Here is a 21,525-nt window from a genome sequence, read left to right as displayed (position 1 = left end):
TTTTAACGTGTCGGACCGCTGATTGGAACTGGCGACCTTCTGGTATCAAGACAGCTCCGCAATCCGTTCAGCCACCGCTGCCACACAAAAGCTGATAGGCCTCAGTGAGAATTGAACTCACGACCCCTGGTTTACTAGACCAGTGCTCTAACCACTGAGCTATGAGGCCCTGGAGACTGGAGAGAACTTAGAAGCAGAGAACAATAAAGTTTATTGCAACTTTTATATATAGTCTACAGTAGCCTCAGCCTGCCCGATTTCCCTCGAGTAGCCTACTAGAATCTACTGTGCACTGTTGTGAGGAGGAAAACGTAGGCCTAAAGGTCACGCAGGATGCAAATGACAATGGGAGACGCGAAAAGCAATAAACCGCGCGCGCGCACACACACACGCGCGCGCGCACACACACACGACAACAGCAGTGCAGCGATTGGCCGCAGATGGCGGGGGCGTGGACGCTCTCTCAAGCGTGCACGACGGCTCCAAAGCAGTCCGCTGCAACGCAACCGCATCCCGTCCGCTGCTCTATTCTATCTGCTTGTTGTCATGGAGGAGCAAACATGGCGGTCCTGGCCTATAGCCTAGGCAAACGAGAAATAAATCACTATTTCACCATAAAGAATGCCAAATTAATCTCCCTCGTCGCCGTCATCGTGCTGCTCGTGTTCCACACGGCTCAGCGGTACTATGGGGGTAAGTGTGGTTGGTCCGCATGGACAACTGACAATAAATAACACACACGGGTAGCTAACGTCAACTAGCTAGCGGATTGTGTTTAATAATGACGCTTAATTTGCATTGCATAGTTTACGTGCGACACTTTCGCTCGTCCAAAAATGTGTATATTATTTTCGCAGTCGACACTTTTTTGATAATGTTACGTAATTTTCACACTCTGGCGACACTGACTGAACGGGGCGACGAATTATATCAATTAAGACTTAACGTACTGTAATAACGTGACTGTTACCACAATAGACTAGAGAGAGAGAAATGCGTGTAACATTGCATTAAGCCCGTGCTTTAGTTGCTTATAAAGGGCACGTTTAAAGACAAGACAAATGCAAACGCCAGTTAACAATAGTAATGCACTTCACACTCTATTTACTAACGTTAGAGGAGTAGCACGCTAGCTAACTTTATAGCCATCACCACCCGCGTTGCATTTATGTTTACATTCCCCCCGTCAGTCAGCAGTCAGTGGTGATGCTGTCCTGCAACACGGACACACACTTTATTTATAGCTGAGTGAGAAGCCTGAGATCAAGATGATTAGCTGTCACCAAGTGGTGAAACTTTATAGCTTAACTGGCGTGGGTAGGGTACACCACACCAGACCTGTCCTGCTTGCCGACGATGGTACAACGCTTTTGTATTTTGAGGCATCTATCCTTCGCCGCCCTGAGACTATTGATGAAAAGACGCAGCACGCGTCTGGCTTGCGAATCGATGACCCTATACTTATAATAGATACAGCTAAATAAGCGTTCTCTTGAGCCTGACTGCCAATCCATCATCATCATCATCTGATCTTCGGCTGTTTGCATGGATTGATTCATTTGATACCACCTCCGCCCGGGCCCTTTCTTTGTGATGCAAATTAATGGCAGGAGAAGAAGATAATATGCTTGAGCTGCTGAAATGTTGATGGCTTTATATTGTTATTGCATGCTGCTGCTTAGTTGAGCAATGCTTTGTTCCTTATATTCACTTCACTGTTAGGTAGGTCTTGTGTAGCATGTACCAGACCGCAATAAGCTGTTGTTCCCCTATGATTGTTCTTCTGACAAACTGAATATTAAAAAAAAATAAAAAATGAAGACAGCGTGTCATAGCTGTCATAGCGTTGCTAGTCTAGGCCTGGTATTTACAGCATGGCTCTCTGTGACATAAAGCTCCCCTCTTGTCTTTCTATATAAATCGTTTCTGATGGAGCTGCATTGGTGACATGTCCTAAAAACCGTTTTGTTGCAAATTGGTGTGGTTTGGGCCTTGAAGGCCAGACTGTGCCAAATGCAACTAGTCGCAACTCCTTGCAACAGTAACCACCAATGCAACTCCTTGGAACTGCATGCCATTGGGGATAATGGTTAAGTCCCCCTTTACACGAGAACGGTGTTCATAGAAAATGGAAAAAATATAGTATAATTTGCTCTTTAGATGGGGAAAAGTGTTTTCGGGTGGTGAAAATGCAACAAAGTGAAAACACCTTCCAGAGTGGAAATCTTTGTCTACATGTAAACAGGCAAAACGGTGAATCTGCAAAACTTGTGACATCATGGCTCACGTGGGCTAACGACGCATATGTTTATTACATTGATGCAGAGCCGTAGGTGATATTTTCGAGAGCAAGCGCTCCCTCATCCCGCTCATCCTACGAATGCAAATGTAGTGGTTGGTATTCACCCTTGTTTTGAGTTGCTTAGCGAGTTAGCGGTATGGTTGATTGCACTCTCCCACAGTATTTAAGGAAAAAAACACATTGGCCATTTTGACACAATTCCTCAACCAGGATTTGTTGCAAGTAAGCCAACGTGGTTCTGTTGGTCACTCTAGCACATACAGCATGCCCAAGCTGATCCCACAAGTGTTCATTTGGGATTCTGGACTCACGGCAGGCCATTCCATCCTCTCCACTCCCAAAATCTGGAGTTACTCTGTGATGATCTGGCTCTGTGGGGGGCGAGCATTGTAATCCTGGAGGATGGCGTTGGGTCCCAGATTCTGAAGATATGAGATCGCCGCTGGATCCAGAATCTCATCCCGATATCTCGCTGCATTGAGATTGCCTTCAATCATGACAAGTTCTGTCTTGCCTGTGAGAGAGATACTGCCCCATACCATGCCAATCTGTTGTGGCTGTGTATGGATCTTCCAGATGCTACTGAGTTCCCTAACACTGAGTGTAAAATTAATAAAGTGTAAAAATGGCCAATATGTGTTTTTCATCCAATCCAAAGCAGCTCAAAGCGAGGGTGAATACCAACCATTTGCCATTTTGGCAGATGAGCCGGTCGGGAGCAGATGATATCGCTACGTCATATAGTATTGTTTTGTAGTCATCAATCTTCCGGAACTTCCTTTTCCCTCAAACCGATTGTTCTCAATAAAAGCCACAGGCTACGAGAGCTTTTATTATTCTGGTTTGAGGGAAAAGGAAAAGGAAGTTCCTATTGATTGATTGATTGATTGATTGACGGGGCAGTGGTGGCCTAAAGGCTCATTCATAGTGGTGAGGGGACCACCGGAGCTGAAATAACGTTGAGTGGTGGTGAGTAAAAACAGAGAATGGCTGGGGCGGTGGTGGTGGTTTGCTCTTCACCGCGGCTCGTGACGTCATGTTGTAGTTTGGTGGTCACCTCACCACCGAAAATCCAGACTATGAATATAGAAAAATCTGGGTCGGGAAGTGATTGCCATCACTCACCCAACACCTCTGAAGTGCCCTTGAGCAAGGCACTGAACCCCCAACTGCTCCAGTGGAGCTGCTTAGTGGCCAACAGTATAAGACTGTGGTTGTACTGGTCAGCTACCAGGTTTTAATGTGTGTGTCTGTCTGTGGATCTCTATGTGCAGGGCGTTGCTGAAAACGAGCACTTGTGCTCAGCTACTACCCTGGGTAAATAAAGGATTAAAAAAAAATCCTGCCTGATGACTACAAAACAATACTACAACATGACGTAGTTGTATCATCCGCTCCAGAGTCCAGACCGGTTCACACGGCAATTTTGTAACAGAGACCAGGCTTTCCTCCGAGGTGGAAAGCCTGGTGACGCGAGGTTAGGTGTGGACTGGTCTGTACTTATCCTGTGAGCCCAAATAATAAACTTATATCCTAGAAATATAAGGTGTCTCTGACTCAGTTTGCCTCTCCAGAGAGCATAAGTCCTTTAATAATTATAACCCATTCTGTAAAAATAAAAAAAGAATCACACTAGTGTGATGATGGGCGCTCTTAGCATCATACTTCACATACATACCGCACTCAGCCAATCAAATCATCACAAATTTGGTACACACAAACAAAAAGTAGTAGTAGTAACAGGAACTCGGTTTGGCTCCTCCACTTTGTTGGTCCGCTCCCTCCCTGGTGTTTCAGTGTTTAAATTCATACTACTAACATTACATGAAAGGAATACATTGCTTTTATGAATTTAGTACAAAGGACCCCAATGGAAACAAGTCATAGACCTGAGACCTTGTATTGAACTGTTCTTTCTTTTTGCAAACAAACATGTTTAAGGAAGTTGTGCTGAGACATTATGGTACACATGCATTGTGGTCCAGCCAGGGGGAAAGAGTGTAATGGCTTTGTCGGCTTTCAAACAATTCAACAAACGCACTAATGCACCCAGACTTTTGCTGTAGTGTACGCAGGCGTAAAGAAATCATTGTTCACAGGTTGAATTCATTTTTTGTTTGCATATTTACTGATCCATTAAAGTGCATTTCACTGATCCATTGTGCATTTAAGTGCATTTATAAAGTGCATTTACAAAACCAATGCTTCAGTTCCATCCCTGTAGCACTGGTAAAAAATGTCACATGTTTAAGGCAGTTGTGCTGAAAGATGATGGTACTACTACAGACATGCATTGCGGTCCAGCCAGGGGGAAAGAGGGCAATGAGGCTTTTTTTTTTGTTTGGCGTGAATGGCATATTCTTTGTTTATTTCCTTCAGGCGGAGACACATGTGAGTGGCTGCTGTCCAGCGGCCGCTACTTGGGGGAGAATGTGTGGCAGCCTCATGGCTGCATGATGCACAAATACAAAAGCACGTGAGTCCCACACAAGCATTTATGTGTTTCTATCAGTGGTTCTTCCCAAACTTTGTCATGTCAAGGACCCCCAAATTGACACAAATTAGCCCACGGATCCCCTTTTGTAGAGCTAATGCCAGGGGACCCCCATAAGAGAAGATCTTTATGGCTCTAGCAGAGAGTCTCAACCCGTTTAATTTCATGGAACCCCAGTTTGACAGGAATTAGTCTACAAACCCCCATGTAATGGCATTTCTATCTCTGGGACCATAGATATATATAAACACTAGATGGCTCAAGGCGGAGTTTCTGACGTCGTTCACCCGGCAGCCATCTTACATCGGGGATACAGTACAGTATGTTCAATGGCAGCTCAAACAGAAACAGTCATAACTCGCTCAAATCTTGACGGATTTACAAACGGGTTGGTTTATTACAAACGTTGTCAACGTGGCTATGATTCAGGACGCTTATCTGCTTAATTTATTTATTTTATATGAACGTCGTATAAAAGCATATAATTATGCGGACGTCTCTGACGTTTATAACAAACCAAACCGTTTGAAAATCGGTTGAAAATTGAGCAAGTTATGGTCATTTAAGAGTACATGCCCCATAGACCCAATGTTATGTGTCCCGAGGTAAGATGGCCGCCACGTAACGACGTCGCTCTCCATTGGCCAACAGCGCGGGTGAGCTATCTAGAGTTTATATATATCTATGTCTGGGACCCCCAGTGTGTGTGTGTGTGTGTGTGTGTGTGTGTGTGTGTGTGTGTGTGTGTGTGTGTGTGTGTGTGTGTGTGTGTGTGTGTGTGTGTGTGTGTGTGTGTGTGTGTGTGTGTGTGTGTGTGTGTGTGTGTGTGTGTGTGTGTGTGTGTGTGTGTGTGTGTGTGTGTGTGTGTGTGTGTGTGTGTGTGTGTGTGTGTGTGTGTGTGTGTGTGTTATTTCTTAAAGACTCTGTTACGAGTTATTAATAATCCACCACAGTGTGTGTGTGATTGTTGGGGCGTAGGCATGGGTGTTCATGTGCCAAATAGCCCACAGAGCCCCAGCTATCATCCCTGTTGGACAGGCGATTTAGGTTTTAATTATAGAATATGAAGAACCAACCCAGTGCATGAATGTTTGTCATCTGCAGTTGTTGTTTAGGATGATGAGCTATTGGATTCTTGGCATTAAGTTTTCCTCTCTGCAGTGAAGCCAAGACCTGCCTCGCTGAAAAGAGGGTGGCCTTTCTTGGTGACTCCCGAATCAGGCAGCTATTCTACTCCTTCATCAAAATTATTGACCCGGAGCAGAGAGAGGAAGGAAGCAAGGTATGGGTGGGGGAACAGCATGCAAAGCTATTAATGTAATTACTTGCGCGAGCAGAGCGCGCAAGTACTGTAATCGGCTGCGTATGTCGGTGGCGTCGCTCGGCCAATCGGGGATTGTGTATTTTTGGTGGCATTGACAATGAAAGGAGAATTTACGTCATATGTGCCTGAAATATGACGTAAATTTGTGGCCACACAAACATTAAATGCCATTGACAATGAAAGGATAATTTACACCATATGTAGTACCATATGCAAATCGGCTAACCAATCGCATGAATTCAGTTGTCATCTTACATGTTCATGAGTTTTTCTTAAAAACACTGTATAATGGTTAAAGATAACATAAGTTGACAAATTAATTCATGCGGAAGTACATTAATTTTTTATTGGATGATGTATGACGACAAGAGCGCCCCTCACTTCACACGGGTGTGATTTCTTTTTAAAGAGGGGCGGACAATTAGTTGACAGGAGTCAGCAGTAGGTTAACTTGCGCGCTCTGCTCGCGCACAAGTAGGCAGCTCGACAGTGCATTTCTAGTTTTTGTCTGAAGTAATAAAATCACACCCGTGTGAAGTGAGGGGCACTCTTATCATCGCACATCATCCATGATCTACTTTCCAAAACGTTATTTCTGATAATAGATGTCGTTAAATATAAATGTTGTTTAATGTCCGGTCCCATGTCCTTAAAGTTCAAAGTAGCTTATTAGTACAGCAGATAATAGGAACGATCTTTCACTTGGTGATACAAGCGTGAAATTTGGCATGAACATTCCTCTGGGTCATCTCTTTAACTTTTTAAACCGAGCCAACGAAAAATCCAATATGGTGGTCATTTTTCAACATGGCCGACAAATTAAAAAGGCCTTTTGTGGCGGTTCTGGACAACCGTGGGTCCGACCGACTCGAGACCGAGCACTGCACTCCCTGTGGGTGTGTGGAACGCGTGTGTCGAATTTGAAGTCGGTGGGGCGAACAGTTCTCGAGTTACGTGGATTACAGATGTACAGACACACAGACTTCGTGCATTTATAGTTAAATGTTGCCATCTTGTTGTAGCCCAGGTCTCCCTTCTAAACGAGATTATTAATTAATATATATGTCAATGGGCAATGCCATGAGTTTCAGAGGGTTTTTTAGACTGTTCTAAGGGTGGTCTAGAGGAAAAATGGGGTAGGTATTTGTGTCATTTGCGTCCGGGTAGCTCAGTTGGTAGAGCTCTCGCCTTTGGACGACAAGGTCATGGGATCAAACCCAGGCACCGTAGCACCATGGCTTGAATCCTGTGGTAAGTGCTGGGAGCTGGTATTAGGTGTGTTGACAGAGAAAAAGATCAAATGGTGGAAGATGAAGAAAGAACAATGCTGTGTGGAGTTCAGGGAGGAGATAAGAAAGGCAGTCATGAAGGAAGTAAGCAGGAGTAAAAGGAGATGATGGGTAAGGCGAAGAGAGAGGTGATGGGAGGTGGTGTGGGCTAAGAAGTGGTGAGGGCTAAGATAAAGTATATGAGATGTAAGGCAAAGAGACATGGTGGGGGGGGGGGGGGGGGGGGATGATTTGTACCAATTGGCTAGACAGTAGACAGTAGTGTAACAGGTTAAGGTGAGTATAGAGATGGAAATGTTCTAGCAAGCGAAGCCAGTGTATTGAGAATATGGGACACACGTGTGTGGGACACAGGGGGTGCAAAGCAATATGCCCGTTTATCCGTCCGAATCACTCCGTTAGCACACATCTCTCTATGCACAAAAAATGATGCATGCCACAGGAATCCATCTGCACTACATTGCATCCATGCGACTGTCATATTTACCGTACAAATATTTATTTTGTATGACATACTGTTATTGCGCAACATTTCGCTGTGACCCAAATTACATTGCAATTTCCACATTCACCGACCCCTCCCCTTTTCACTGCGCGTGCACACCGCCCATTGGCATCCCTTGGCAATATGGTTAAATAAACTGATGGGTGGGGAAAGGCTTTGAAATGCAGTCATTGCAGACAGCAAGTATAGGCCTGGATGGATGGATGGATGGATGGATGATTGAGGGGGTGTGCTCACTGCTCACTCATAATGATTTGACGTCCCCCATAGGCTCGTTTTGCAACCCCAAACTCAGCCATCATCCAACGCACGCACGAGAGAGAGAGAGAGGGGAGAGAGAGAGAGGAGAGAGAGAGAGAGAGAGAGAGGAGAGAGAGAGAGAGAGAGAGAGAGAGAGGGGGGGAGGGAGAGAGGGGGGGAGGGAGAGAGAGAGAGGGGGGGGGAGGGAGAGGGGGAGAGAGAGGGGGAGAGAGAGAGGGGGAGAGAGAGGCGCACCGCTCTAGTATGATGTAAATTCTCCATTCATTGTCAATGGCATTTAATGTTTGTGTTCAGACAGAATCTACACTATAGCTGTTTATAGGAGGGGCTAGCGCTCTTAAAAAACAACTTCATGTCAAACAAGTTCAGAAAATATTGTGATATTGTACTAAGTGAAAGCAGGCAGCAGAAAGTAGAAGGAATGGGACATACTAGTGTTATTACACAACATGTCTGCTCTGGGGAGTATGAGTAGACTGGTTCAATCCCATATAGGGAGGAAAATAAATTGAATTTCACTTGTCTTTCCTTTGGATGTGTTTGCTTGCAGCATGAAAACATTCCCTTTGAAGATGACAGCTCCTCAGTCAATGTGGTGAGATGATGTTTTTATTTGTTATTTTCCATCCCTTTCGGTTAGTGTTTTTTCCTCAAAGCTCACTTGAATTCATGAACAGATGGTAAATACATTTGTTATGAGCAGTCAGTCAGATTTTACATAGGTCATTTTGCAGTACATAAAAGTATTGCAATGAAATGGCTTTCTTCCTGATTGCTTAGGATTTCCTGTGGTACCCAGAGGCAAATAACTCCATGAAGGATCGCTTGGTGTCATGGACACAGGTGAGATGTGAAGCAATTGCAAAGCTATTCTAAAGAGACTGTTTATGTACTGTATGTCATTCGTCCTGCAGTGTGTGTGTGTGTGTGTGTGTGTGTGTGTGTGTGTGTGTGTGTGTGTGTGTGTGTGTGTGTGTGTGTGTGTGTGTGTGTGTGTGTGTGTGTGTGTGTGTGTGTGTGTGTGTGTGTGTGTGTGTGTGTGTGTGTGTGACTGTGTGACTGTGTGACTGTGTGACTATGTCACTGTTTGCAATGAGTCAATACACTAGACTAGACTATCATCATCGGATCACAACAGAAACCTACTTAACTTAATATATTAGATCTCTAATTTAGACTCTCAGGGCCCTATTTTCCGTGTCTTGAGTACCAGGTCTTGACTTAATTTGACCCATTTTGACCTGAGATCAGATTCTAAAAATGTCTTCTAAATCTTGACAGTTTTCTGAAAAAGCTATGTTTTTATGTCAGTCGTCCTTCGATTTTTCAAAAATAGCTGACCTACAAGCTCGTAGCTGAGCTTGTAGATCTGCTATTTTTCAATAGCTAAAGCATAACATAATGCTAACACCAAAAGGGGTTCCCGCCCAAAATGGGTTAAGACATGGAGGCATGGCCAGTGCTGTTTGGCTGTTTTGAGTGGCCAAGCAGCATTGACCACGCCTCCAGGTCTAAAGTTAAACCCACTGCCAGCCAGGATTAATTCATCTATTTATCGCGCATTGCCAAGGTTTTTCCGCTTTCAACCCTTATTTTGAAGAGCCAAATATCCGCAACCGGGTGTTACGATGACGTAATGCTGTGTGTGGTGTCTTGACCAGTTGTTGTTCTCTCGCTCGGTGCAGAAAAACCCGCCAGCGGACAAACGTTTCGGCTATAGCCGAAACGTTTGTCCTTGGTTTCAAATATGAACTAAACTATTTGAACTACAGTCTTGGTGTGTGCGAGGACAAAGGCCTCTGGGGGCCATCACATAAGATATGGTGCATTTGATGCTGAAAGGTCAAGTGGGGTCCATTATTGATTAACACATTGTCATGAATAAGGCACTGTGTCCACTGAGAGCGCCTTTTCTGCTGAGGATGTCGATGCAATCTGTTATAGGAACAGAACGTTCAGAGTGATAATTATTGAGGTACCATCAACAGGAGAACACAGACTTACAGTTCAATGTATCGACAGTTGAAGCGTATATGGGAAAAGCCATGTGTCACACAGAGGAGAGGGCAACACTGCGTGTATCAAAATGACGGAGCGGTTGCGCAAAGACCCGCCCGGCAGCACTGTTTAATGCAATTTAGTATTTTTTGTTGTTTTGATGACAAAGTTGTACAGTATCTGCCGGCGTATCTGTGTATCAGATTGTGAAAATATAATATAATAATAATAGGCCTAATAATAATAATAATAATAAAGTGATTGAAATAACTAGTGTATTGTCTGCGTGTGCTGCTTGCTTATTTTATGGATATACATACTGTTGACTTATAACTTTGTCATGAGTAATTCAAAAAAAAAATACTTATAACTGGCACAAATAAATTGCATTAAACAGTGCTGCCGGGCGCGTCTTTGCGCAACCACTCCGTCATTTAGAATTAGGCGGCAACACTCTAGAAGTCTCTAGATATACAGACATAAGCCAAGCCCCTCTCAGGAAGCAAAGGACATTAAACAAAAGACAACAGGGGGTAATTATCTCACAAAACAGCATGACCACAGCATGACCTCACCCCAGGCCAACCGATAACAAAGGGTTAGGAAAGGTTAAGAAACACAGCTGGCTTAGGGCTCTTTAAGTTTAACTCAGAATTCCTTGACGAGGAGTGCCGTGGACTGGATATTATAAACATTATGTTATAATTTAGCTATTGAAAAATAGCAGATCTACAAGCTCATAGCGCGCCACCGAGTGGCGCGCTATGAGCTTGTAGGTCTGCTATTTTTGAAAAATCGAAGAACGACTGACATAGAAACATAGCTTTTTCAGAAAACTGTCAGGATGTAGAAGACATTTTTAGAATCTGATCTCAGGTCAGAATGGGTTAACACACATATCATGTCCGTTGTCCTCCCGTGCAGTGTTTATCAACGCCCTCAACATTGAGATCAACCATTTATTCCTGTGCTAAAATGTCCTGATCAAATGGCTTAGGCGAAACAACATGGTTGTGTGGTAATGATTTAACGTCGGATCAAAATCAAAAGATTGGCGCTCCTCTCCAAAAGTCGAATGAAACGCCCAGTGCGCTGGGAAGAGAAGTGCACCAGCGCCTCTTCACCTTAATTATGCATGGCAGATTGGTGCTGCCAGCTGCCAACTCGAAAGGCCTTTTCTGTAGACACCGTTCCTATCTGAATTCTGAAACTATTCATCATAGGAGAATGAAAATGATTGCCTGAGGCCATTTTACGTAACCTGACTCCGCCAGATGGGGCAGCTGCCGCTGATTGGCCAGGCCGTTTTGTGGCCGGAGCATCAAGTCTGCCTGAGAGTTCCCAGATGGGAGCAGGAGGGGGGAACCCAGTGTACTCTCTGCTGCCCCATCTGGCGGAGTCGGGTTACATTTTACGTCCCACTCCAGCATTACGTTTTCCTACATAACATAATATATGCACACACTGTGCTTAGTGTGACCACAGTGGTCTACAAATGTACATGTCACAAATGTAACACGACCTGTTAATGGATATGCTTTCCTCATTGTGATGTTGCAGGAGCTGTCGGCGAAACCAGATGTAGTCGTCCTCGGAGCTGCAACAGTAAGCTGTTTCAGGAGCACTTCTTTACATGTTACACGGAAACACGCTGAAATGGTTGCAAAGTGAATTAATCCCATTTCCATGTTCCTCCCCACACAGTGGTCCATCAAGTTGCACAGCGGCAGCAGCGAGACCCTGCAGCAGTATAAAGTCAACCTGACGTCCATGTCGGCTCCTCTAGAGAGGCTGGCTGAGGATGGAGAAGTTTACTGGGTTCTACAAGGTGAATAATAATAATAATAACATGTCGGCTCCTCTAGAGAGGCTGGCTGAGGATGGAGAAGTTTACTGGGTTCTACAAGGTGAATAATAATAATAATAACATGTCGGCTCCTCTAGAGAGGCTGGCTGAGGATGGAGAAGTTTACTGGGTTCTACAAGGTGAATAATAATAATAATAACATGTCGGCTCCTCTAGAGAGGCTGGCTGAGGATGGAGAAGTTTACTGGGTTCTACAAGGTGAATAATAATAATAATAACATGTCGGCTCCTCTAGAGAGGCTGGCTGAGGATGGAGAAGTTTACTGGGTTCTACAAGGTGAATAATAATAATATCCTAAAACAAAGTTAACCCATTCAGGCCTGACGTCGAAAAAAAAAAAAAAAAAGTTTTCTAAATCATGACAATTTTCGGAAAGATTTGAGGCACATTTTAAAGATTTTTAAAAAATAGCAGACCTACAAGTTCATAGCGCGCCACTCGGTGGCGCGCTATGAGCTTGTAGATCTGCTATTTTTCAATAGCTAAATTATAACATAATGTATGGGTTAACTGGTGGCGATAGAGGGTAGTTAGCGACGCCAGCCAGAATAAGGCAGATTACCATGTTTTCACATCCGGCAGACCTCCATTGCCAGAAACGGCTTATGTTAGCAGTAGCTCACAATGTTTATCTTTCGCCAGAAACGTTAATATTTCGGGAGTGATGCGATGAAAATTCACAAATCTGATCCTAAAATCGGATGGATGATGATCACCACGGACAGAGCTTGTAGTTTCAGAGATAACAGCCAAAGAAGATCCTACTTGTAATGGGACCCTATGGAATGCGCGCGCACGTCTCCTGGTGCTGGCGAAGGCGTTGCCTAGCAACTGGGTCAGTGTTAAAAGTTGATTTTCAGCGAGACGGTTTCATATCGATAAGTACATTAATTGACAGAGAATTCCGTCAAAAGCAGTCTGATTTTAAATTACGGAATATTCTGTCAAAGGCAACAAATTGGTTTATAATGATAAATATTGTTTAAAAAAACTAAAACAATAGTTTGGACCTACTCTAAATTCAGGAAAAAGCATAATTTGAATCAATTTAATTAGCATTAAAGCTCGCAGCCTCTCATATGGAACTGTAAGTGCTTTACAATAACCTAAACCTTTTACAATATAAATAATATAACAAAGACTGGTTTCTACGATCATCTTCATCTGCACACTTACTCTTTCACCGTCCAAACAACTAACCTACAACATTTCAGTTCTGCATTTTCTGTCATAACCAGAAGCTTAGAAGCTCATAGCGCTATGAGCTTGTAGGTCTGCTATTTTTGAAAAATCGAAGAACGACTGACATAGAAACAGCTTTTTCAGAAAACTGTCAGGATGTAGAAGACATTTTTGTCTCCACCAGGCCGAAGGCATGGGGTGCACTCCGTCCGTCCTTCCGTCTGTGAACAGCTAATCTCCGGCACCGTTAACCCGGTCGATGCCACATTTTGCACACACACTCCCTGGATGCCAACGATGAACCTCTGCCCCAAAATGTCCAGAACGGCTTGTTATAGCGCCACCAGGAGGCCGCTTTGTGCAAAACAAGTTTTTGGACAGTACACCTACAGATTTTGTCCAAACATCACGCAAATTGGTACACAGTCTCTCTAGAGCCATTCAACGAAACTGGTCTTTCAGATTTCTCAGACTCCATCCTGATTGGCTAAGATTGGCTTCCAAAGTTCGCAGGAGTGCTCAGTTTCTAACAAAATGCTGCAAATCATGAACACATTGTGTGACTTCCGTGAAATTGTGCACGCACATTCCCACTAGGCCGAGGAAGAAATGCCACATGAACATTTTCAACTCAGCCTCATGGTGGCGCTATAACTGGCCGAAAAGTGTTTTTACCTCTAACTGCACGGATCTGTGGATAACTTTGTATGCCAACTCCCTAGAGGCCAAGGAAAAACCTTTGCCTGGAATTTTTCACATCTGCTCTTTATAGCGCCACCAGGAGGCCGACCTATGTAAAACACATTTTCTAATATTACTCCTTCAGATTTTATCCAAATTTCACACAAATCGGTACACATGCTCTTCATAGTCATGTGATCAACACGGGTTTGTTTGATTTCTCATAATCCACCCTCATTGGCTACGATTGGCTTCTAAACCTTTCAGGAGTAGCCCGCTTTGTACCCGTTTTGTACAAATCGCCACAACTACTCAACGCAGCGTCCGATTGTGGTGAAACTGTCCATGCATATTCCCACTAGGCTTTGGAAGAAATGCCACTTGACAGTTTTCAAATCAGCCTCATGGTGGCGCTACAACAGGCCAAGCCGCGTCACACACACACGTTTATATTGCTCCTAAACATTTTGCCAAACATCACACACACACTCCTATCCTCCTGGTGGAGACCTGTGCCCAGAAGGGCACTTTTTCTAGTTAGAATCTGATCTCCCCCCTAGACCCAGTACATGAGGCAGTGCTGAGTGAGAGCCGGCGGATGATAACAAACCAGCAGTTGCAGCTCTACAACGAGGTGGCGGCGGACGTGCTCAACAGCAGCAAACGGAACGCGCGGGCCCGTGTCAAACTGCTGGCCGCGTCCCGCCAGGCTGCTATGGAGACCATCAGCCAGTCAGCCGACGGCTTGCACCTGCCGGAGAGCACCAGGAACGTGGTGAGCCAATCCCCATGAGGCAATAATATGAACTGGCCGGGCGCCCAGTTGGCTCGGCCCGTTGATGCTTTGACTGCATAATGACAATGTTACGGGTTTGAATCCGAGTCGAGGACTTAGTCTTGGCATGTGATGTCATCCTACACTCTTCTTTCCTGTCTCTCTTCACTTCACTTCAAACTGTAGGCCAGGAGATTTGAGTACCTATGGTTGGCTACCATCCATGGCAACAGCTAATGGGCATATAGTTCACTGTGAAACAAGCTAATCTTTGATGTCCCAGAACAGAAAGCAATTATCCGAAGAAGTAGTTAGGTTTGATTTATTTGTTGATTTGTTTGTTGGCTTCGTTCAGCACAAATTCAGTTCATGAGTCTGTACAGGCATGCAACAGACTCCCAACTGAAATATGTGCCACTGATTTCTAACCGTCGGCATGTTGTTCTCTGTGTGGTCCTCCCTTCCAGGGCGCCATGGTCCTCATGAACGCTGTGTGCAACAAGCTGCTACGGCCCATCGATGGCTCCTGCTGCCAGACGTTGCCGGTGCCCAACCTCCTCCAGAAGCTGTCCGCCTGCGTCTTCCTGGGCTCGGCGCTGGTGTTCCTGGTGCTTCACGCGCTGGGCCACAACCACCACCGCCGGCACGTGCCCACAGACGTGGAGAGCCTGGAGGAGAGGAAGCCCGCGATGGCGGCTGCGCCGCTGGGGCCCAAGGCGCCCTTCCAGGCACTGTGTCGGATGGGGATCATCATGGCTTACTTCTACCTTTGTGACAGAGCCGATGTGTTCATGAAGGAGCAGAAGTTCTACACCCACGCCACCTTCTTCATCCCACTGGTCTACATCGTTGTCTTGGGGTTTTTCTTCAACGAGCACAGCAAGGAGGTGAGATATGGAGTACTTGCCCCCATGTGGCTTTTTACACCTTGATGCTGGGGAATAGTAGTTTGGTCTTTCATTCTTAGATTCCTGCCTGGACATTCATTCATTTCATTTGAATGTATAACTAATTTTTATCATCCGGTCTAGCCCACGCCTAGACCCGATCACACAGTCGAAACAGACCACGCCAAACTCTTCTCCCTTCTGGCTCCAAAACTATGGAATGAACTTCCCATTGCAATCAGAACTGCAGACTCACTCCCAATCTTCCACCGTAATCTGAAAACCTACCTCTTCAGACTCCATCTTAGCCTGTAGCACTTGCCCTATCCTCGACGACCTTACAGGCGTATGCAAAGGCTAAACTTAACTTATGTAACTTAGATAGCATTGGGTTTTTTTTCTTCTTTTTTTTGGCGTTTTATGCCTTTATTGATAGATACAAGTGGAGAATGACAGGAAAGAGGGAGAGAGAGAAGGGGAGAGACATGCAGCAAAGGTCGTCATGAACGGGACTCGGAACATGCGACACGCTGACAGGGCAAAGCCTATATGTGGCATGCGCCTGGACCACTAGGCCAGTGGGCGCCCCATTAGATAGCATTTTACTCTATAGTGTGTGTGTATATATATATATATGCATAGTTTTATTATATAGATATTCCACTGTTAGGTTCTTAGCTTATGTATGTTTCATGATGACAATTTTTATGTATTTTGTATGTATTATTTTTCTTTGTGCTTACTGTAAATCGCTCTGGATTAAGAGTCTGCTAAATGCCTAAATTGTAAATTGAATCCAGTTCAAATGACATTAGTATACTACGATATTTAAAGACGTAAGTGATTGCTGACACTAAATAGACTTCATTTCAAAATGAACAGATACTTTACCGTAACCAAGTGAAACCTTCTACCACACAGACCAAGTTACTGAACCGAGAGCAGACGGATGAATGGAAGGGTTGGATGCAGCTGGTCATCCTCATCTATCACATATCTGGAGCCAGCGCTGTGAGTACTGGTCCTGGACCTTGTTCATCACAATGTGAAGGATTAACATCAAATGAATGAACATAAAGGAGTAGTTAGAAGTGTCTTGTCAGGGACACCAGCAAATAAATGGCACCAGCAACACCTAGCCTGGGGGAGCCTGGGATTAAACCAGGGACCAGAGCCACTGTCACCGCAATTTTGTTTTGTTTTTTAATGTTGGATTATGACACCCTTGTTTAAGGGAGCTCAACAAATGCAATAACTGTCTAGGTTTTGCCGACCAGTTTATTAAAACAAATGTAATGCTTGAATGAAAGTACAAATCCTCAGAATCTGTACTTAAGTACAGTACTTGAGTACATTTACTCGGTTAGTGTCCACCTCTGCTCGCAACTAGGTACAGGAACACTGAGAGAGAACTGAAAACCCTGAATTGCACTGACCATGAGTCTGTAATACATACTGAGTCTGTAATACATACTGAGGGAAAATCCATAATTGTCTGACACATCAAAAACAAGTCGTAGTGTAGACGGGTCATAACATTTATAAGTGGTTACACACCCGACACCACTTTTTTTGGAACCGCTGTAGTTCTCCTCACACCCTGCAATTAGCCCTTCGCTAAACCCCACCCCAAAAAGTGATTGTCCAATGCCAATAGTTTAACAACCGTTGCTCTGCAGGTCAAGCTTTCGCCACCTCATAGCTGTCAATGTTATTTTGCAAGCATGGCTCTGTTGTTGAACACAGCTTAACGACCCAGGTGATGGCAATAATACTGTAGACCGTCCGTAGTCTTAAAGTTACACGACCCAGGTGATGGCAATAATACTGTAGACCGCCCGTAGTCTTAAAGTTACACGACCCAGGTGATGGCAATAATACTGTAGACCGCCCGTAGTCTTAAAGTTACACGACCCAGGTGATGGCAATAATACTGTAGACCGTCCGTAGTCTTACCGTGCAACATGAAAACTCCCGTTGGACCTCGTTAAAGTTTATTGTTATACTGTTTCTCCCTCTGTCGAATGAATGAATATTTTATTTTCGTGTCCGGACAATTTCTTGACCCATCCCACATGGGATTATCAGACACAGCAATTTAAAACAATAACAAAACAAATGTCAAGGGGCACGGTGGCACAGTCGGTAGTGCTGTTGCCTCACAGCTAGAAGGTCCTGGGTTCGATTCCCGCTCGGGACGCTGTGGGCGCTTGCGGCGTTCCCATACCCGAGGCGGGGTTGGCGAAAGGGCCTTTCTGTGTGGAGTTTGCATGTTCTCCCCGTGTCCCCTAGGGTAGGTACCCTCACAAAAACATGCAGTAATCCTGGTCTCTAAAACGACCTCCCCCTGGCCAGCCGGGGCGCTTGATGGAGGGGAAAGGAACTGGTCGTAATAACGTGTTCCTTCCACGCGCTACGTCCGGCCAGGGAAATTCCCCCCCGTCAGGTGAAAAGAAGCAGCTTGGACTCCTCATGCATAGAAGGAGGCATGAGGTCAGTCCGCTGCCCCCCCAGGTTGGCAGAGGAAGTGTAGCGCCCAGGATTACATTAGATAATTGGCACTGGGTGAAAAAAACTGGGTTGCAAAATCATGGGATAAAAATTATATAAAAAAAAAATCTATGTTATTGAAAAAATGTCATGCGCATTTGTCCAGTGCATAGCCTACTGCAGGCCTTGTTGACTAGAATTTAGAAGACATTTTGGAGCTCTTGCTACTGAAATGATTGAATATTTATATGGAGAAATCCCGTCATTTAACATGTATCTCAATGGGAGAGAAGGACAGCTTGCCCTGTCTCGTCGCTGCTGTTATAACGTGCCTATTGGATAAAGACGGGTTGGGGAGGGATTTGGCGAAGGGCTAATTAAACTCTGTGTCACCAGCCTCGTGACCTTGGGCCACTAGACTTTCCACCTTGGAGGAAAGCCTGGTCTGTTTCGACTGTGTGATCGGGTCTAGGCGTGGGCTAGACCGGATGATAAAAATAAACGACAAACGTTTTTGCCAGTCACAAGTTGGAATAAAAGATGCATATACCAAACAAACGTTTCCAAGAAGTACTTCAAAGAAATTTCGGATTCATACGCCGCATCAAGGCTTTTATTGGGTAGGCCCTAAAATGACTAAAATGAATTAGTTTGGGTAATTCTGATTCCGGTTTGGTGGTTCCTGATGACTACAAACCAGTGACTAAAACATGACGCAAGTTATCATACGCTTCCGACTGGATCAGAAACCCAAAAATGGTATACCTCCCCGGCTACCAGCCTTGGGAAACGGGACATACAGTAGAAAAAACATTTAAAAAAAAGCCGCCCAAAGAAAAATACTAGACTAGTCTTTCTTTTACTGAACAGTACTACACCGCAGACTAACAAAAGAATGAACAAAACTACAAGTTCAAAGGGGGGGGGGGGGGGGAACGCAATGTTCGATCAATACAAGCAGGCCGTCAACTAACAAAGGGATGTTTACAATAGTAAGCGCAGTAGCAGACTCAGTGCCATGGTGTGAGGCTACCTGATACTCTGGCTACTCCAATCCAGTGTGAGGACCCAGATTTCATTCAAACTCTTGTCTTGTCTCGCATGTCTCTCCTCTTTCTCTGACTTTGGTTTCCTGTCTCTCTACGCTGACCTATCTGGAATAAAGCATAAATATATAATGTATGTGTAACTTTTATTTATATATATATCTTCCATTTTCAGTTTATTCCAGTGTACATGCACGTGCGAGTGCTGGTGGCAGCATACCTCTTCCAGACTGGCTATGGGCACTTTTCCTTTTTCTGGCTCAAAGGAGATTTTGGCCTCTACAGAGTTTGTCAGGTGAGTGCAACGTCGGCTGTGTTTTTACAGGGAACTGAGATGTACCATTAGACCGATTAGTTATTGCACCTGTTGTGACCTGATACCTGAAATTAATTTAACTGTAACTCCACTGTGTGTGCGTGCGCGCTCTGTATGAATGAATTCGCAGGTGCTGTTCCGTCTCAATTTCCTCGTCCTGGTATTGTGTGTGGTAATGGACAGGCCCTACCAGTTCTACTACTTTGTTCCTCTGGTCACCTTCTGGTTCGTCATCATCTACGCCACACTGGCCCTGTGGCCTCAGATCCTCCAGAAGAAAGCCAATAGTAGGTGTTGCCATTAATGACATTCCTAATTAATAAAATGCAGCATTATTAAAGCCTATTATCAGATGCAGTAGAGTCATGTATTGTATTTGATATATTTTTCTGTAGTAAATTTGATCTGTGTTCTAATTGTGTTTGCCTCTTAATGTGTGTGTTGTGAACAGGTAGCGGCTTCTGGCACTTTGGAGTGTTAGCCAAGTTACTAGGCCTGCTTCTGTTCATCTGCTTTTTTGCCTACTCCCAGGTGAGCAAAACTTCTTAGATTACATGTTCTCCCAGGCACATGATATAGGGCTGCTTGATAACGATAAAAGTGATATTGCATTATTATTTACGTGCAGCCTTTCACATAATTTCCTGTAATATGGGTATATTAGAGTTACATGCTTTTTGGTACAATAAGAATAGGGAGGAAATCTAACGGTAATTTAGCTGCAATTTGCAACTTTTTATAATGGGATTAATCTAGAGTTGCAATACCCTCCATTGACTGCCCATTCATCCAATTTGAATCTGTGATCTGTATGTTCTCTCATCTTAGTTTTAGTCAAAACTCTGGCTGCCGCGTTTTGGACAAGTTGTAATCTGTCAGTTGTTTTCTTGTGTCCATGTGACCGCTGCATCTCCAGGGTTTCTTCGAGAGCATCTTCTCTGCATGGCCTGTCTCCAAGCTCTTTGAGCTCAATGGAAGCATCCATGAGTGGTGGTTCAGATGGAAGCTGGACCGATTTGTAAGTGACACTTAACCCATTTAGACCTGAGACCGATTAAAGAAGAATGTTTCTATGTCAGTGGTGCTCAACCTATTTCATGTCAAGGACCTTAGCAGCCCCTATTTCTGCTAAGCTTGTTGCTTAGCAGAAATAGAAATAAAAAATAAGCTCTAAAGATATTTTAAAATGTTTTTGTGAACAGAAGTGGTGAGTCTGGAACTGGTGTAGTTCCAGACTCTATATAGCATTCAGGAGGTGTAGTTCCAGACTCTATATAACATTCAGGAGGTGTAGTTCCAGACTCTATATAACATTCAGGAGGTGTAGTTCCAGACTCTATATAACATTCAGGAGGTGTAGTTCCAGACTCAATATAGCATTCGGAGATTGTGGAATAGTTGTCTGGCTACGCGAGACTAAGTGTGACTGTGATCCTGCTGTGGTTGCAGGCGGTGATCCATGGCATGCTGTTTGCCTTCATCTACCTGGTGCTTCAGAAATGCCAGGTGTTGACGGAGAGCAAAGGAGAGAATCTGTTCTCCGCCAAGATCTCCAACTTGCTCCTATTCCTGTCCATCGTGTCCTTCATGGTAAGTTACAGGCTGAGGCTACATCAAAATACATGTTGGTTGGTATTCAAATCTGTGCGGCTCTGGAAAACTATTCTTTGTAACAGTGTTTTTTTATGATTAATATTTTTTATTTTCAATAACACAGGGTACAGAATTTTTTTTCGCAACAGTGCAGAAACAGACAATTAAAGCAGAAAAAAAAGAAAAACTGAGACTGCAAAAGTGAACAATAAAACAACAAAAGAAGAATCTGCTCAGTTTACAATTAGACAGTGCCTCCAGTGTGCGCCTCCCACTTATCCCATTTCAACAGTTGTCAACTTTGTTAAGAAGTCTGAAAGACGCTGCCACTTGACCAAGTTGATCTTTGTAACAGTGTTGATTTCATCGACTAATACTATGACAAAAAAATGTTCGACTAACTTTTTTTCACTGTTGCGACGCGTTGTGAGCTTGTAGATCGGCTATTTTCAGCAAGTGTAAAATCAGTTGTTACGATGGCATCGAGGCCCGCACAAATGCATTTTTCTCGACG

At 44.3% G+C, this 21,525-nt stretch overlaps 1 protein-coding gene across 3 annotated transcripts in view; it reads left to right on the top strand.

Moving 5' to 3' along the window:
• Positions 1-458: 458 nt before the first annotated feature.
• casd1 (CAS1 domain containing 1) overlaps positions 459-21,525 on the top strand; it is a 28,665-nt gene continuing 7,598 nt past the window's right edge. For all 3 annotated transcript variants that reach the window (XR_013791728.1, XR_013791729.1, XM_079522694.1), the window contains exons 1-15: positions 459-693; positions 4,682-4,778; positions 5,958-6,078; positions 8,726-8,770; positions 8,956-9,018; positions 11,734-11,778; positions 11,878-12,001; positions 14,465-14,679; positions 15,147-15,566; positions 16,488-16,577; positions 19,278-19,397; positions 19,549-19,709; positions 19,874-19,949; positions 20,335-20,436; positions 20,868-21,008. Coding sequence is in view for 1 of the 3 variants with exons in the window: in XM_079522694.1 (XP_079378820.1) it covers positions 561-693; positions 4,682-4,778; positions 5,958-6,078; positions 8,726-8,770; positions 8,956-9,018; positions 11,734-11,778; positions 11,878-12,001; positions 14,465-14,679; positions 15,147-15,566; positions 16,488-16,577; positions 19,278-19,397; positions 19,549-19,709; positions 19,874-19,949; positions 20,335-20,436; positions 20,868-21,008 (1,953 nt within the window). In the remaining 2 variants the exon portion in view is untranslated. The remainder of the gene's footprint in view (positions 694-4,681; positions 4,779-5,957; positions 6,079-8,725; positions 8,771-8,955; positions 9,019-11,733; positions 11,779-11,877; positions 12,002-14,464; positions 14,680-15,146; positions 15,567-16,487; positions 16,578-19,277; positions 19,398-19,548; positions 19,710-19,873; positions 19,950-20,334; positions 20,437-20,867; positions 21,009-21,525) is intronic.

The sequence above is a fragment of the Electrona antarctica genome (genome assembly GCF_951216825.1).
Source record: "Electrona antarctica genome assembly, chromosome: 15".
Lineage (NCBI taxonomy): Eukaryota > Metazoa > Chordata > Actinopteri > Myctophiformes > Myctophidae > Electrona > Electrona antarctica.
The sequence above is the reverse complement of the archived record's forward strand: the minus strand, read 5'-3'. Positions and strand labels throughout refer to the sequence as shown.